We start from the raw sequence: 19,989 nt of genomic DNA, 5'->3' as shown, positions 1-19,989 counted from the left end.
CCAACCACTACAGCTCATAATTAAGTGTTAGTTTTGCCTGAGATAGCAGACCTAGTGTTTCGCCGAATTCATTTCTGAATGAATTTTATGAAACATTGATTTTTCAAAAGATAGAATGCTTTGCGTATAATTAAGCCAATATGCAAGTATAATGCAATGTTAATGCAAATAAGTAACCCGTCTCAGATTCGAAATTTTGTAATTGATTATTTATTTACTTAAGTTATATATGTTTTTGTTGCCTTTAATTATGTATATATTTATTGGCTTAAATTATAGTATATAAGGAATGATTTAATGCGTAGAAGGAAACACTGGAACTCTTTAACAGCTTTCGGTAGAAGTCATAGCTTATGGTTAAGGCATATAGATGAAGATAACGAACTGGATTTCGATAAATAACCAAGCTTTATTTTAACACATATTCAATTAGTTTGCTCGACAATTATTCAATCATAATTAAATATCATAAATTTCTATGTACATTAGTTTTTTAAAAGAAATGACGTAGGCATCTGAAAAGCGAAGCAGCGCGAGGATAACAAAGCAGCGCTTACGAAAAGGAATGGAATTTATTGTGAGAAGAATCTCGAATTTGGGAAAACAGATGAATTTAGGGAAAGAGCACTAAATCTAGAATCGTTAATTTTGTGGTCGCCAATAAATTTTATAGCAACTGTCGTATTTTATTATATTTTACATATTATATATATGCATACGGATTTAAAAATTAGATAGATCTTTATTTTTTCATATATTGGATTGCATATATTTTAAGGGGGCTTGGTCTGCTCAATTAAAATTTTAAAATTTATGTATGTTTTGATGCTATATATTTGCTATTTTTTACATAGCTTACTTCGGCTAATGGGGGTTGATTGATAAAGACACAGATTACTTTAATTGTTTTCTGAGATTATTTGGAGTTTTTAATTTCAATTAGTGTCTTGGTTGGTTCAGAAATATGCTGATTCATTTGCTTCTTTGTTGCACCAATACTCTGATAACGATGCAGCGAAAGATGTAAATTTCGTTTTCCATTTTTATAAATTTCTTTTTTGATTTTTGGTTTCGGCATGTTTTTCTCGTTTTCTTGCAGTCTGCAGTTGTGCTTCTGGATTTTGGTTTTGCATTTGATATATTCCGATTGAATATGGAATGAATTTTAAAAGTATTATTTATTTTAATTCCTTTTGCGTTTCATACACATATATCTGACCTGGAAGCCGCCTGAACGGTACCGAGAAGCTTGAAATCGAATCCCGAAAAAGGCACTGCCGTAACTGTCCATCCGTTCATAGGTGGCAACCGGCCATCTCTTAAGTACCTCCACAATAAAATGGCCACCGCTTCGGGCCCTACGAGTGGCGAATGTTGATTTCGAATTCTGTCGACTATTTTTAATGTGATATTTTGGTAGTCGAGCACATCACTGAAGCTTGGCATCAAAATCAGGTCATGGCTGAATGGCTGAAAACAGAAATGATAACACCGAAAGATTTCATTTTTTTTAAAACTCCATAGCTTTATTCACTTGAAATGGTAGATCCTTACTCTTTCAGATTCTCCAAAACTGCATATCCAATAATGATTCAAATTAAAATAAGGTTAAGGTTAAGCTCTCGATGCCATAACTAACAAAGGAAAGAAGAAGGGACAGAGCAGCGCAAGGTCTTATTGCAGCGATGACAGGGAGCAGTCTCGTGAAAAATCCTTATCCTTATCCACGCTAGTATCGCCGGAATATCGCGCAAGGCACGACGTGTCAAGCAAAGCCCAATGGGCACAATGACGATAAAATTTCTTGACAGGTCGGTACATCATTAAGGTGGAAAAGGGGGTGTGGAGCGAACTCTTCATTTATAGCAGCGCTTGCGTAACATGCCAGAATGTTCTCGAAAGTACTGGTCTAGGGAAAGATCCTGAAATTGAGGAAAGTTAATTAGAGGTTTGCATGTTCGCCTGTAGAGCAAAGCCATCGTATTTTTTACACTTTAAATCTATATATATTTAAACTAGAAATAAATGAATATTCTACTTCATTCTTCCTCTCCTTATTTTATTATTTTATTATTCCTCTCCTTATTTTATTACATGCTTGTTTTTATAATTTTATCACTAAGGCAATGTGCTTAGCATGTTGATTTTTGTGACTGTTTTTAATTATATTCTAACCTGTACTGAAATCCAAAGACACAAGTGATAGTTCGAGAGTGTTTTAAAAAAATCAACAATTAAATTCATCAATTATTTTTAAATGATTTATAAACAAGGGAAACAGTTTTGTATCCCAACAAAGTGCTCTTCCAACAAAATGGTTGGCTGCGTGTTCGTTTTCATGGTTTTGACCTATTTAAAGTGATTCGAGCCAGCTTCCTTTAGAAATTCGTCCTTAAAGGCATTATTTAGTCAGATTGTTCTTGCGTATTTCGCCATCTTTGGATAATCAAACCAAAAACTTGAGTTACAATCATGGCTAAAAACATCGAAATTGTCGGCGACTGAAAGTTACAATTTACTAGGAAATAATTTGCCCTGCCATAATAAAAATGAACTAACCCATAAAATCAACTTAATTGACAGAACTTGAACCAAAGCCAAAGTACTAGATCTCAGCAGTCTTTTTCACGCTGCTACTGGGGGGCACAACCAAACTGAAAAGAAAAACTAAGGAGAGCCATATTTCTGTAGTTTGACTTAGACAAAGCCAATTAAACAACTTTCCTTTTAGTATATCATATTGCGAAGAATAATCTAAGAAATGGTAATTAGATTCCAGTTCGAATCCCAGTAAGCCGGCTAGCCGCACAGGTGTTTCCTTGGTTTCTTTATGTGTAACTTAAATATTATTGTGCAGTTTCCTTCGAAACATGCTTTGCGGAGGCATTCTCTTTAGACATAAATCTCTCTTGTACATCAGCATATTGAAGCAAAAAATATAATCTTATGAAATAGGGAAATAAATAGATATTTAATATTTTGACCAAAAACATTAATTTATTAAAATTTATTTAATTAATATTTTTTTATTTAACTGTTACAGTCTGAAACACTATTACATCTAAAAAAACCTTAAGAAATTCCCTCATGAAATTTCTTTTTAATAAATACAAAGAATTAATGCTTCTTATACGTTCCATTAAATCACTTCATTAAGATACACATTAAATATAATTACTCAACAGAAGCCAAAAAGGAAATTTTCCTAAGCAAATTAAGAGCCACAGCTTTCACTTGATTCCGAGAAAAGTAAATTTAAAAATCTGCTTTTATCCACTATAAGATTCTATGATGCGACTAAATTCTGGAAGCCAGATTTCACAAGAGAACAAAAAGCAAGAAAATAAAAAGACCGTTAGCACATACACTACTTCAGCTACATGGCACGAAAAAATGTGTTTCGTATGCCACTCAACAGTAAAAATTTAATGGTCTGCAAAAACCTCAGCGGCTTAATTTTTTTCCTGCTCTTAAGATATCAGTTGTCAGGAACTTGCTTTCCTAGTTCGAATAAAAAACTAATTTAATCTTAAAAAATTTTATTTGTTCAAATAATTTAATCTCCCGCAGGTAGTATTAATAATATAATATTTGAGTTAAGCAAGACGGTGATTTAAACTTAAGTTCATACTTAATTAAGTCGATTTAAGATATGTGCTGGAATCCATGCAAATTCAAATTTTATTATATTAATTACACGATGGCCTTTCTGTCTAGAAGACGGATTTTCAAGGACAGTGCTCCCAAGTTAGGGCCTCAGAAGAAATTTTATGCGGTACGAAGACTATTATGTAGTTGTAGCAAATACGATGTTGCAAATATTTCAAGATTTTAGTTATTTTAAGTCCAGGTTTACATTATTTCCATTTCCATTAAAAATGAACATGGATAAGAGCCAGAAGATCTGTAAATGGAGCTAATTAATTTACAATGTGACATAAATCTCAATCAAAGAAATGGAAGATACAGATTTTATCAACTTTTATTCGAATGTGCCAAAAAGTTAATAAGCTCTGTTACGAATTTTTGCACAAAGAATAATCGCTTTATTTGGTTGGTACATTAATATATGAGCAGTTTTTTTTCCACTTGGAAATTAATGAGAGATCGGTTGACCGATAAGGATCTACAATCCGTGAAGGAGATAATTTTCAGTAGTTTGTTTCCAAGGCTACCAACTTTATCAAATTCGAATCGTCATCAAATGTCAAGCTACAATAAGAAATCAAAAACGTTTCGATTTTTCACTGTTCTTTATTTATGCAGGGAAGAAGAATTTAATAGATAAGAAAAAGGGAGCACATTATTTGTTCTCAAGTTCTGTCCTATTTGGTAAATTTTCTCTAAAAACTAAGAAAGCATTCATACTTTTTTAATTTTTTATTAAATAAATTTTATAAAATTTTAACATGTTTATTTTTTAATTATTTAATGATTAACGAAATATGCTAGAATTATTTGAAAATCCGTCTAAGAATTTAATATTTAGATGTTTATATATTTGAACGACAAATTGTAACCTACAAAACTAAAGGTACCAAACTTATTATTACCAAGATTTCAGATAGAAAGTAAATATAAATTTGAATTTTTTTTCCTTTGCGATATTATTATTATCATAATTATTATTATTTACATGTATCTCAATAAATATTTAACAAGCAAAGTTTAATATTCAATTAATTTTTTAATAATTTATTTTATTAATGAAACTTTTCAATTTATTAAAACCAAAATATAATAAAGTTTACTTGTGATCTGTATCAACTATTCTTCAGTGTTATAGCACATGACTGTATATCCACGAGTATGAATATTTACTTTTTCTTTTCCTTTCCAGTAACATTCATTAACCTTCCGATGTTTCTGTTTCTTATGTTGGTTCTCTGGTTACCAGCCTAAGGTTAGAGGTTAGACTGTTCTGGATTTTTTTCCGCTGGTTGCGTAATTAAGCTGTTTGCTTACTTAATTTGCAGGAAAGCTGCCCTTCCAAGGTGTACACCGAAATTTCAAGAAGCTAACGCAGTACCATAAAATACTGCTCCGAGGACCAAAACGAATTCGAGAATCGGTTTGAGAAAAACAATGAAGTAGAAGTGTGCTATGTCAGTATAATAATGGTATTATGTGAGAAGAAATTACGAATAATTTTATAAAGTGATAAAGAATACACTAAAAAAACTAAATAAATAAATAATACGTCTTAATTTTCTGCTTTTTAAAATACTCTTAAGTAAATAAAATTTAAAATACAGAAAAGAATATTTCGTATGAAAGAATACAACAATTTTAATTATAATTCTACTAAAATTACTTAACTAAATACAAAATTCGTAACAATATTGTTATTATGCATATAATAATTTATCTCAAAAATCAATCAATAAACCTACTTACAAGCGAATTTCCATTTCTTTTTTTTCCTGGAAATTCCTTTGCAATCGCTGTAAGAATAGCTTCAAAGCGATTACTTTCTGTTATAGATTTTGCGACAAAATGCTGTATTTCTGCAGAAATTTTAATGCAGTGTTTTTCGTTGCAAACAAATCTCAGAAATGCATATTTCAAAATTAAATTTAAGAAAAAATATATCATGATTTGTTAATGAAACTGTTGGAATTTTGAATATTGTTGGATATAGTAAATGCTGAAGAATGTTATTCGAATGTTTCCCAGTGCTAGGCGCATTCTGAAAACCTGGGGGGGGTTGATTTCTACTAAAATGGTTGTGCTAATACGTAAACACCCAAAAAAGAACCATTTTTCAATCATTTTATAATTTATTTATTTTACTAGTGAACGTTACTATTTCACAAATTCAAAGTTATTGTACACTGTATTCAAATCAGATCAATCATTTAAAGAAAGTTTCAAATCCAAAAGTAACCTAAGTGATAAATTACAGATTGTGAAATTGATAGCTTTCGTGTGCTTTATTAAACAAATAAGAATTCGTGTGCTTAATTAAACAAATAAGGAAATAAATAACGTTTAATTAGCGATTAAGTAATATATTCCATAAAAATTAGCTTGCTGCTACAATAAGAACTGGAAAAGTATTTCACTGATAACAAAATTGGCCATTTCGGCAATTGTCATGTTTAAGCCCGTTAGAAAGCGATCTTCTTATGAAACGCCATTACAACTACCATTATCGATGTATATTAATATCCGTTCCCGTCCTCCGTTACCAGCTAACCAATATCCCCAGAAGTACTGGTCATTTTCCTAAGTGTTTACCTATGACAGGTCTCATCTTGCGATATTTCCTGATTTCCTCCCAATTTATATCATACCAGTTATTAATCTACATAAATAGGCTTCGTGGGTAATTCCAAATGATATAAATGCGTTAGGCTGCAGGTGAAGATATCGCCGACGAAAACATCGTGGGAGGAAGAAAGCAAAGAGAAAACATTACAATTCTAAAATTTTGTAATGTAAAAATAAAGCGGTTCAACATCGTCATAGAAATTTTTATCGAAACAATTGAGATCGCCATCGGCATTAGAGACAGTATGATTTTGCTTTCATCTATTATTATTTCTTCAGAGAACTAAATAGGCTTGGAATCTAGGGTTCCGTGCCTTTCTTTTCCTACTACATATTCAAGGTCTTTAAAGCCAGCGGAATATAGAGACTCTTAATCCGTATAAACACTAAATTACTGCGTTTTGCAGATCCTTCACTATTTTGAAAATTGAACGTTTGTACAGATATGAATACTCTCCCAATAGTGAGCGATGTTATACCAGCCGCATCTCTGTGTATTATTGGGTTTCGCATACTTTTACGTACCACATATTATGGCGTTTCGCAGATAATGCGCTTTTTTTTATAAATTGAATGTCTGTGGAAACTCAAAGACTTTTGCAATAGTCAGCGTGTCATGCCAGCCTTATTTTGGTAATTGTTTATGTCTGTGTCACCATCTGGTAATTCTCACAACATTTTAAACTTTGCCTTTACTATTATACCGAAATTACTTCAAATAGAAACAACACAGAGCTTTTAAGTGTTGTATGTGTAAGCTATATTATTATTGTCTAATATTGGCCAAATATTAGCATATATATTTCAATTAACGACAGCAGTCACCAATAAAACTCAGAAATTCCAGCCCAGTACAGATTCTAGCACAACCGAGAAAGCAGAAAAGACAGAGAGGCTGAGTCCTTCCTAAGAGCAAGGTCCGGTGCATTCCAGTCCAGTTCTGAGTCGTTGAGTGGATTCTATAAGGTAGTTGAAGCTAAGTCCGGAATAATCAAGTGAAGTCTATCACAGACTGTCCAAGCGGACCTCAGAAGGATTCTACAAGTGAGTGGTTCTATTTCCCAAGTTGCAGAGTAGAGTACGTACAAGACTAGCTTTATTTTACAATAGTGGCTTTATAGTAATTATAGGCTTCAAGTTAGTGAAGGGAATGAAAGATAATATCATGAGATGTGCAATTCCACCTAAGATGTTGTTTTATTCTTAGCTTTACATACAGAAATGAAATTATATTTGGGCTGAAACTCTTGTGCTTTCTACAAAATATTAGATTCAAAGTTGAATTTTCAAGAATTAAAGTAATAAAATAATTATTATTCAAGTCCAAAAATTTACAGTTACTATAAGAGTTGCCCCACCTGATTAAAATTTCTTTTTTTAGAGTAGTAAATATTTCTAAAAAGGTCATGTAATTAATGCAGAAACTGGCAAATTTCTCAATATTTCAATATTTTCGGTAGTATTATATGAATATGGAGTTATGACCGATCGAAAAGTTACCTTATTTTTTTAATGCAAGAAGAATAAGAATAAAAAATCTCACATTTTTTATCCAAACCAAAACATTTTAGAAAGAAAAGGAAATTAATGCAGAAACAAACCATACAACGAAGCCTTCTCAATCAAGTAACAAGTTTCAAATGGGAAGGAAAGTTTTTTGACAAAATACAGTGTATAATTTATCAAACACATAGAAGATAAGACAATTAACATAATTATTTTACGAATTACAGTTTGTAAACTTCCAATATAACTTTTATATGCACTGGGAAATAAAAAAAATCTTGCGATTCGAATTTTAGCAATGAACTGGACCGCTTTGCAACTCTCTTGAGAATCAAAACTTTCATGTTTTGTCCAAGAGTCGAACATCAACCTCATCAGCGTTAAAGCAATCTAATAACTCAGAAAGCAAATTTTAAAAATAAAATAATTTTATTTCGGCATCAAAATTCTTTCAATAGAATGCGAAGAATGAAATAAAATTCGTCTAGTCTGAATTTCAGGATTATTATTATTATTATTATTATTTATTATAACTATTATTGTTGTTGTGACTGTATATTTGAAAACAATTGCGAGAAATGGCATCGAAGATTATTCTTACAAATGAAAAATATTTGGATTTAGTCAAAACAATATCTTAATCATTTATCTTCTTCAGTATTTGTCCATTTTAACTTACACATAATTAAATAAAATGTACCATGCAAAACAATATTTAGATGAGTAACGAAATTAGTACGTATGATAATCCGCGAGGAATCTATAAAAAATATTTTCATATCTCAGTCACAGAAGAACTTCAAACATTTTACTCAATTGCGCCCAAGGACCATCCAGACATTCGAAGAATTCGAATTTTACGATATGAGAAACACATATGAATTATAAGACAAGCGAGCAAGTTTGTTTTGTCATTTTCAGAATTTCATTTTAACAAAGATTACAAGGTTAGAAAAATAATATAATAATTTTATTTATCATAAATGAAAAACGAAATTCTTTAGACAAAATTATCTTAAGAAATGTTTTTAATATACCAAAATACAACCAATCAGCTGTTATTTTAAATAAAATAAAACAATAAAATTAATATTTATTCACCTGGCCATGAATGCGTGTGAAAACGTTGTTTCTGTTTCCACACTACTAAGATGAAATGAACAAATTTTATTTCTAGTAAATAAATAAAAAAATACACAAAAAACAAAATAATAATTAAAAAAATCTCAAAGCTTTCTGATTTTACATCACGCCCAAAGGGACTATTTCAACGTTTTATGTGTTTCCTTTTTACCGATATTCTTTGCTCTTAAACCATAAAATTTGATTCAACATCAACATCACAAAATATTTAAAAGAGCATATCTTTAGAATTTCCGATACACAGTCTCGCGCGCTGGAGAATTTTTTTTTCGTTCAGTGTTGCATTGCTCGCTTTAAAATCGTTGAGTGTCTTAATTGAAAACTCATAAATGCTTTACAAAATATGAAATAAATAATAAAACAAATTCCAAAAATCCATATTTGGGTTTCCAGGTGCCCATATTCGGGTGGAGACGTAGGTTATTTAAAAATTGATGGGCTCTAGTTACCGTTGTTTTATCACAGTGCGAGAAACATACATACATTTATGTAGATTCTTTATTATTTTATTCCTTTAAATATAATACAGGGCTCTAATATTTAGTAGCAACAATTTAAAAAGTGATTCGGCGTTTATAGTGAATCAACGCAAAATGCCAAAACGAAATTAATAGCCCTTTTGGAAAACTGCCTCTTTGGACTAATAAACAATCTATTTACTCTCTCTCTCTCTACATGTATATATATATATATAATAGGAAGAAATATTGTAGAGAGCTATATATATATATATATATATATATATATACTATATATATATATATATATATATATACTATATATATATATATATACTATATATATATATATATATATATATATACTATATATATATATATATATATATATATACTTATTTTCAAATAAAATAAAGCATGATTTTTATAGACGTAAAGCAGCAAAATTATTAATTTAACATCCATAACTTTAATATTGATTAAATTAAAAACTTAAAAACAAGCGGAAATAAATTGACAGCAAACTTAATTTTGAAATGAGGCGAATGTTTTTCGAAGAAAGTCGATCTGTGTCTGATCATCCTCGAAATCAGTAGACTTTCATTAAAACCTACAAACCTACGCCAAAATTAGATCGCATTTTTTGGAATGAGCTTATTTTAAATTTTACATTGATATATTTCTTTTCGATTAGAAACTTAGGTCTAGCTGAATTTCCGTATATTTGTAGTTTAGATAACTAGATTAATTCTACATTCTACAATGATTGTATGAAAACACTTTTGTTATCTCTAACGTACTGCATATTTCAGGGAAAAAGTCTTCTCTGTTTACAGATGCTTAGCGATATTCACCATAGCAATCATCAGCTGACTGCCTAGAAATTAGAACACCGAATGATTAATATAGTGAGAAAATTAAACCATGAAACCACAGGGAAGGAAAGATAATTATTTTCTCAACTTTGATGTATAGTTCTAAAGGATGTTTCAATATTTGTTTCAAAGAAATTTGAATATATTATTTCTTATGCCACCCAATTAAGTTAGCTGGACTAATTCCAGCTTAAAATACCAGATATTCTTATATCATAATAACTTCTGAAAGGGGGTGGGCGAGAAATGGTGAACTATATTTTTAGCTTACTGCATATGCTAATAAAACATCCATATAATTCATATTTCAGTTGCTAAATAATGTAGTTAAGCAGTAGAATTGTATTTTGTTTCATTCAGGAACTTGAAATAAAAATAGACATGCATATTGAAATGAATTTGCGTTTTGCATACAGCCTTCTTTCCGCATTTTAACGATAAATTCGTTTCACTTATCACATATTACCAATATTCTCAGTTTAAGTTCATTTTTCTTATCCTTAATAGATTATAATTCGGATGATTACACAAATGAAATATCTAACTTCTCCAAATGAAGAATAAACTGTGTCGTTCCTGTGGGTAATCTCACTTGCTTCACCTAACAAAACTAGAGCACAAATTTTATAGTGGCAAGATTGCGTGTATCATAAGCCTTCAGCACCGTACAGATGATAAGACGACTTTGCCCAGTTCCGCTACAGTTTTGAAGTACTACGGATTGCAGCGTTTCCCATCTCTCTTCCTCCACCAGAACGTTCAACTTTATATTCTTTTACGTGCAGACACTACAGATTTACAAACATCCGTGCCTTTTCCAGGATTCGAGCCGGCCGATCAGTGCGGCAATCAACGTTATTAATCACTGTATCGTTTGGGAAGCACAAAAAACTCTTGTCTACCTATGAGAAATTCGACATTGACAAACACGCAGAACCCGATAGATATATTTATTCAAATAGGATGGATTGACATGATACGTGAGACAAGTTATTTTATAGTTTTTTTTTTTTCCTTTCTGACTTATCAAAAACTTTACTAAAAATATAAATGGAAATTATTAAACAAAAACTGCATTAAAAGTTGAAGTTATAATTTAACTACACACCTGAGGAAATCAAATAATACATGTTTAGAATTCTTTTATGTACAGACTTTCTTTTTGAAAATATAATGATCTAAATGTTTTGACACAACGACAACGTTGATTGTACCAGCCGTAATTGGACAGCATGTAAAGTAAGAAACATACATATTTGTGTTCTTGTAGAGATATGAATATTTGTTTCAAAAAGTAAATTGGTTTGGGGATTAAAATCACAGCGAAAAATTAATTACAATTCAAAATTATTAACAATATATAGCAATAAATATCATGCAATAAAATAATTCAGTATGATTTAATGATCATACAAGCAAACTTATGCAATTTTATAAGAAAGGCAGGATAACTAAAATTGAGAATGTGTGCATGTATTTAATACTTCAGAAAGTAGGGTCGGATTAGGATGGTTTGCCCAGGGTGTCCAACATGCATAAAGGTTCCGGCACCTTCATGCGGTGACCGGATAATAGCAACACTGTACGGTAACCAGATCAGTGGATGAAAGCACAAAGGACAAAAGTCCATAAAAACCCCACTGTAATAACTGCTTACGCAACAAATACCTACAAGGATGGAAGTGAACATTGATAAAAGCCCCACGGGATAAAAAGCCGACATTGATGTAAGTTCCCATTGATAAAATCCCACACTGACAAGAAGTCCATACAAAATATATATACCACTTTAGAAGATTTTCTCAATTTTTTTTTAGTTTATTTAAAGCAAATTTAATAACAAATCAATTAATTAAATTAAACTAAGCAAATACTTAAATAATAAAAGGACGGAACACGTGTTTTGGGCTCTGGCTGTGCAGTATCTTGGGCCGTATTGGCCTGTATGCTGCATTGTAAATCGGTGTAAGAAATTTACGGTAGGGGAGAGAGGTACGGTACGGTAGGAGAAATTTAACGGGAGAATTTAGTAATCAGTAAGAGATTATTTACTTTTTAAAACTATTTTATTAATTTTAATTATTTAATAGAAAATAACATAATCTGAAATTTCGCTTGCAACTTTAGTTTAAAATCATATTTCTTCCTTTTCCATTTGTTAATTTCTTGAATTATTTTATTGAAATATTTAGATTTGGAAATATTTTTTAGCCATTTTAAACTAATCTATTACTAAGTAATTTTAAAGTAATCCACCATTCTAAAATAAGTAATCCACTATTTTGACAAAATATTATAGATTTGAAAAATATGTAAATTTTGGATTGGTTCGTGTCTCTTTAATAAAATTTTGCTCAAGTAATTTGACATACTTGATACATCGACGAAAAGCACCACTTAAAAATAAATTTATCCATCCATTTTGAATAAATTAAGTTATTAGGTATCTTAAAATTTACTCAACAATAACAATTTTCATTTTAGAATTAAAAATATATTTAGTCACTTAAATAACGAAAGATTCTGAAATTGAAAAAAGCAACATTTAATATTAAAACTTACGAATCATGAGTCCATCGTGGTAACAATTTTAATCTTGCTCATTAAAAATAAATTTTATTTTGCTTGAGTAATTTTAATGCTTTTATAACAGAGTTTATTTTATACTAACATGCTTATTAATCTTCAAAAATCTTTTGTAAAATGCATTTAATATATTTATAAACCAAATTTCAGGCTCTAACAAAACAGTCGTTGAGATGAAATATTCGGCAAATAGTGCATTAAATGCTTTTAAAGTACAAAATAAAATGCGAAATGGGAAAGAGCTCATTTTCGAGTTAATTCAAAAGGGGAATATGTAGACTGTGTTTATAAAATAAATTGCTTTTCTTAAGAAAATTTTTGAAACATTATAAGAAAGCTCACATTTTATCTCAAAAGGTCATATAATAATAAATTATTTCCTGCTTTAAAATTTCACAAAGGATATTAAGGATATGACCCTCCCGCCGCATAGGAATATTGTCTGATATCACTTATCAAGAAAGAAAGGAAAAAAAAAATTATTTTAAAGCGATTCGAGAAAAGACCAACTTATCGAAAATTTTGAGTTCAAGAAATTCGACTCTCGAGAACGATGAACATTAGTTTAAAATAAATTTGTAACAAATGCTATTTTCTTAATGCAATCTTCTCAAAGGTTCGGTTAGTGGATTATGAAAAACCATATCACAAACATTTCTAAAGGAATTGTCTTAATTATGAAATTCCCATTTGTGGGCAAATGCCAAAAACTGCTAAACATTGATAGCTCGACAAAGGTTTGATTTTCGGTGAAGAGGCTAGTTGTAGGTAGATTAATGTGTAACATTTTGCTATTGGAGTTTTGTCTCTTCGGGAACTACAGCAAGAGCTTATTTAATTTTATTAAAACTCTCATACTCTTGCAGTTGGCAGTCTTCATAATGTTTTGAAAAACTCTATGACGGGAATTACGTGTGTCAGATCAGTTCTTAACTCAATGCTAATATTTCAATTTTAGTATAAACATATATATTTAATGGTAAAATATGAAGAAAATATGCTTTGTGTTATAATGTCTCGTATTCTTACGTAGCATACACTAACTCGACGTTTGAAGACTGGGTAGGAAATCATCCCTAAATATGACAAAGTCCAAAGAAGAATACAAAGAAACCTTTAGTAACTCAATTTAAAATTCACAGACGGCACCAACTTGTGCTTGCAAAAGCCAGCACTTTTGACTTAAAAAAAAGGTAATGAGTAACTTAAAAACTAAATGAAATTAAGTTAGCCTACCGGTTTCACAGTTTGCTTAACATGAGGCTGGCTCTGGCTCATAAAAGTGCGTAAACAAGCCTAATACAAAGAAGCGCTAAACTAAATTTGAATACTTTTGGCAGCTATTATTTTATTTGCACGTAACTATTGTATCAAAAGTAACATTTCTTAACTGCTGTATATATATACTCATGCTCAAAAAGTAAGCAACAAACGCTAAAAGAAAAGGTATGTACGTGAATAGGGGAATCAAAACATACTACCTTGATAGGTATTCGCAAATGTAAATCGATAGTCAAAGCTAGCATAAAACGCAACCACACAGTTACACCACAGCGCCTTAAAAAGAGGCATACCGGACCTATAAGTCAGTTTTCAAGCAAAGAAAATTCCGTGTAATTTGAGATAGCTAAAGCGGAAATCATAAGCCGAAGACACCATTTACACAATGAAATACGTTGGAGGGCTGTCGAGATGTTGCAAGACTGTATGCTGTTGTGAGAGAGCTGAATGTTTATCGAAGTGTCATCAACAGGCTGTGGAATCGCTACCAAAAGGATGAAAAACTACTGCAGAAGACATGAGTGTGAGATGGAAGCCGGAGGATTATCACAATAACAGATGATCGCTTCCTGTTGCTATCTGCAAGACGCCGTAGATCGCTAATAGCACGACAGCCCAGCGTCGCTTTTCTATGCTACTGCAGAATCGTCCATATCCGCCAAAAGGCATCGCGTTGACTGCATGAAGATAAACTGTATTTCCGATGACATGTGGTTTTTGTCCCTCATCGCATGTCAAAGCGGTTGAATTGGACCTGTAAACATCGAAGTTGGATGCCAGAGCAATGAGGCCACGTACTCGTTACCGATGAGTTTCGATTTAACATCCAGAACGATTCCAGAAGGGTGATGGTAGTAGTACTTTGTAGTGGTGGTACTAAAGGTTTTCAATTTTTGTTTAGATGGTACGCGTTAGTCACAAGGTTGAGGAACGCTGCTATAGCATGTGTTGGATAACACATGCTACCAACACATGCTGTGTTATAGCATGTGTTGGATATATTGGGACGCCGGATGCCGCCGTGTGCCGCCAGACACCGTCCAAGAGCTCCGACATGCATTACCGCAAGAATGCGCGCTACTGCCACAACGGGAGATCAACGACACTATTGCCAACATGCTTCAAAGTTGTCAAGCATGCATTGGTAAATCGAGTTCAAGTGGCCGACCATTAGGTTAGATTATTTATCTGCCACTGGTGAAGATTTCGTAGGAGACTTTCTAAAACACTGACTCGTATTCCTATTACATATGAAGATAACCATAGAACCAGCCCATTCGCCCGGGACCAAGCCTGAGGATCGGTCACTAGTGGCAAAGGAATAAGACCGTTAAACACTGACAAATCGGGTTCCACAAGTTATCTCGGCAAACGGAATGGCTGGATGTGAGTTTCCGCAATTTTTCCCGTGTGTTACGTGAAAACAAGCCAATTTCTGTCCTCCACAAAGGCACAAATCCTCCACAAAGAATTAAGCTGTCCTCCACAAAGGCATCTCTTCCTTTAGGTGATAGGTCTAGTGTGTTCCATACAGTTCCATTACGACTGATGTGACTTTACTCACACAGCAGTTAATCGAAATTAAAATATGGTAATCTCACATTAATCATAAATTATCTAAAACTAAATTTTAGCAGTTCAAGTACAGTGAAACCTTGCTAAAGGCATCTAATTTTTTCTGTTCGTCATCAGAAAAAATATCATAAATCGGAACTCACTCCTACAGGTATCAATGTAAAATGGATTTATTCATTCCTGGAATGATTGCCTATGATAGCTTATTTAAATTTTTAAAGCAGTATCTTTCGAAAGAGCTTATAACACAAAATCCAGTGTAAATTATTAAATCTAAGACAAAAAAGATAAAAACTATCCTAAGCATATAAAATAGGATATTAATATTAATTTAATTTTACTTTGTATGTACGAAAGAGAATTGACAGCAGAAGTGGATATAGTTTTCCTATATCGAAAGAAAAATACATACATTTCCTACTTTGAGAAAATTTTACCACAGTCGATATCAACTGACGACGAAAGTATATTTTCTTGCTGGAAGTAAACATATTCTAGAGAAAATTATTTGGCACGTGTTGTCCTACAATGGAAAAGCTCCAGAACTTCGTTATAGCAAACATAATGTTAACTCAATACCACAGTTTTTGGAGTTGAAACGTTATTGTAGTTGACAGATAATATGCTAATTCATCTGAGCAACTTAATTTTTTTAATCAAAAAACAAAATAGATCCATTAAATGAAATGTATTTATTCATTAAATTGTGAAATCTAATGAGGTGTTATTAATTTATGACTAAATATAGAAAATTCTGCATCTTATGCAATATAGAAGATAAAGAAATTTAATGAAGCATATCATTTTAATTTGTCTCTACCAATAACCTTCTTTCTTGCATTGCAAAATAGCATGCTAATCAATCAACATTGCTAAAGTACTGAGTTTGAAGCCTATTTTGCCAATCCTAGCGATTTTATTCTACTTATTCTACTACAAATAAATCATTTTATTCTACTACAAATAAATCAGTTGTATTCATTATGAAACTTTTTAATCTTTTTCAAAACCACGTATAATCTTTTAATGTTAATGAAATGTATTACAAATAAATGATTTGAAACATTCTTATAGGCATTTCGAAAGCTTGGGCCATAATCAAGTTGGGTAAATAAATTAAGAGCAACACGCAAATATGAAATTATGCGTAAAAATAAAATCGCTTTAAATTTGACACTGCATTAAAATATAAAGACATAATTTAAACTGATATTAATGCATAAAGGTAAACAATATGGAATTTGCCCAAATGCTTTAAAAGGTTTCGACAAGTGGATAAAAATAAGAGATAAAATACACTTTACGTTACCAATATTGGTAATTTCTTTTCTGTTTTAACTATAATAATGAAGAATTTTGCGTAATTTCGTTTGTAATTCTCTTACAAATCGAAAATTATATCAAATTCAGGATCCTTAGAAGTAGTAAGTAGCCAGTTGATGATTTTTTTTTATTCTAAAATATTCAAACTTCTTTAAATTATATATTACGTATAGCAAAAATTTTAAAAAGTATATTAAAATGTTTTAAGAAAATACATAAGCGAAAGGAAAACTTACCTAGCATTTTGATCACATCTTTTCTAGATGAAGTCGAGCTTTTACGGCAGACTGTCTTCCCAGGGGCATTCAACACTTTTCCTTGAGGCTTTGATGTACCATTGACGTTCGGGAGACACCGGCCATCATGTTTGCGACCCATGTCGGTTGGCTTTCTCAGCTGAAGACCTATCAGTGCATATAGTACGCACAGCAAAGTGCCCGGAAAAAAGAAGAACAAGCCGATAGACCATTCGAAAGCATGGTCTAAGCTGCGCTTCACAGAACAGGTAGCAGTGTCCAGGACATCTTGCCCAAGAGTATCTTTCTCATAAATGATGCCTAGTTGGTACCCCATGCTAATAGCAGACAGTGCAGCACATATCCAAATGGCGATAATGAATTTAATAGCTCTGGACAGTCTGGACATCGTATGGGCTCTTAATGGATGACATATAGCCAAATATCTTTCAACGGTAAAAGCTGTGATAGTTAAAATGGAAGCATTGGTAGATGTTTCTGAGCTCCATCCTCGTATGATGCAGAAAGCTTCTCCAAATATGTATGGATATCTGGACCACAAGTGATATATTTCCTGTGGAAGTCCAAGTACTAGAAGCAAAAGATCGCTTACTGCCAAGCTAAATAAGTAATAATTGGTCGCTGTGTGCATGTACCGGTTTCTGGCTATGACGATACATGTGCAGATGTTGCCAACGATTCCAGTGATCAAGATGACCATATAGACAATGGTCATGGGAACGGCGTATGGATCTTGACGGTCACCCATTAGGCTCCAATCGAAGGAACTATTTGTTCCGTTAGGAACTGTCACAATTAGATCGTCCATGCTGAAGTTCTTCCTCATACAATCCAAAACATTTATATTTGGATCATTTGGATTACATAACGTTATACTCGTCTCTAAACTTTCACTCATTAAAATATAACTGCTGGATATATTCGTGTCTTCACTCTCATTTAAATCAATGACAGCCATTGTAAACTGTATCCACTAATGAATAATGTATAAAGATTATTTAATACATTCAATATTTCAAATTAGATATCAGTGCATACATAGCATTTAAATTCAAAATTCTGCCGCCTATTCAGAGAGGTGGTATGATAATTAAGCTTTAAACATCAGTTTCTGTTAGAACTTCCCGAAAATGGCCTTCCATTACACTTACATTCCAGGTATCACACAGTTGAAGACAAATATATAAATAAATAAATATCACAGCTAGCAACAACACGTTGACGGATACATTAATAGTTAAAGCTTCTTTATGATAAACATTCAAGTATTATAAATAGAAGAGCGTATGAAAATTTTAAAAGACTTTAAATATAGCAAGATTTAAATAAAAATATCTGTACAGTTTCAAAATAATGAATATTAATCTCAGTTTGTAAAATCTGTAATTGGAATAAAAACACAATAATAGCAGCAGAGCAATAAAAACAAGTCTTATGTTAACACGAAGTTTAGAGTTTAAGAACACGACAACTTTAAAAGATATTAATTAATAAATATAATTTTTAAACGGTTAAAAGCATGTCAGGCTTAGATCATTATCTTGAAAGAGTCAAAATAAGTACCTCAAGTTCGTAAGAACATTATCTCAGTTATTTTAAGAATGTTGTTTATAACGTCTGGAATGTTAGTCGCTTTTTTACGTCCTTAATCCTACCAGACGATAAGCTAAGTTCGGAAATCCAAATGAGTTTCGGTAATGCAGTTTTTCTTTCTCACGTCAAATGTTCGAAGTTCAAGCACTTCCGCTTCTTAATAAAATGTTCTTATTCACGAGATATAAACAAAGCACAGAGGGTCAAATTATTCCGGCGTTATCGGATATATAGCTGTCAAAGAATAAAAACTATCATCTGCTTCCACATTTTTGCAGTGAGAAAGAGTTATTCATACTCTTTTACATGGGGTTTTGGAATAGAAGAATAACTACCGAAAAAAGGTATTGCAAAAAATATGGAACGCTCTCTCTTCGTCGTCCTCCTTCATGGACGACGATGACCGCAGCCAAACATTGCTCACCGAGTGGATGTCGCGTTCTGACTCCGCGCTCTAACCCTGGAGCACATGGTCCTCCGGCAGACTGAAGTGATTGGTCGTTCATTCGCGACGTCAAAATATCACGTGCTGCATAAGAATCGTCGGTTCGTCCATCGGAATCTTCGCGTTTGTACTCGAGACAGCCTGATTCGACCACGATTGCTTCCGTAATTTTTGAAAAAGCGATGACATATGACGTTAACTTTTCCCTTTTTTCCTACTGATATTTCAACAAATGCAATTTCTATGCATGGCAATCAAATAGAAAAAGGATTTTAGTTTCATTTTCATTTACTAATTGGAAACTAAAGAGTTGTTATTCCTCCTATTCACAAAAACGTTATCGACAATTGAATTATTATGATGTTAATAAAATAGAAAATAAGAGTTGGATTATTATGATGTTAATGAAATAGAAAAAAAGAGTTGGATTATTATGAGGGTAATAAAACTGATAAGAAAATAATATATATAATTGTGTGCAAAAGATGTATATATCTACACTGAATCTATAAAAAAAAATTAAGACCAATACATTCAAACTGGTAAATGCCAATATAAAAGTGTTAAATAAAATTGTTTCTTTAAACCACTGAACTTGTCCATATCACTTTTCAAATTCTTGCCACCGACTGTTGCCGCGATGTATTATTTAAAAAAAAAAAAAAAAAAAAAAA

The 19,989-nt window shown here is 31.8% G+C and overlaps 1 protein-coding gene across 1 annotated transcript in view; it reads right to left on the bottom strand.

The window, feature by feature from the left end:
- LOC118181323 (pyrokinin-1 receptor-like) overlaps window positions 1-19,316 on the bottom strand; it is a 259,437-nt gene extending 240,121 nt beyond the window's left edge. The window contains exon 1 of the mRNA XM_035350440.2: window positions 17,257-19,316. Within this exon, the coding sequence (XP_035206331.1) occupies window positions 17,257-18,235 (979 nt within the window). The 5' untranslated portion in view covers window positions 18,236-19,316. The remainder of the gene's footprint in view (window positions 1-17,256) is intronic.
- Window positions 19,317-19,989: the final 673 nt, after the last annotated feature.

Source organism: Stegodyphus dumicola, chromosome 7, assembly GCF_044657685.1.
Source record: "Stegodyphus dumicola isolate Sdum_Otavi_A_Nest chromosome 7, ASM4465768v1".
Lineage (NCBI taxonomy): Eukaryota > Metazoa > Arthropoda > Arachnida > Araneae > Eresidae > Stegodyphus > Stegodyphus dumicola.
This window is presented reverse-complemented; position numbering and strand designations above follow the sequence as displayed.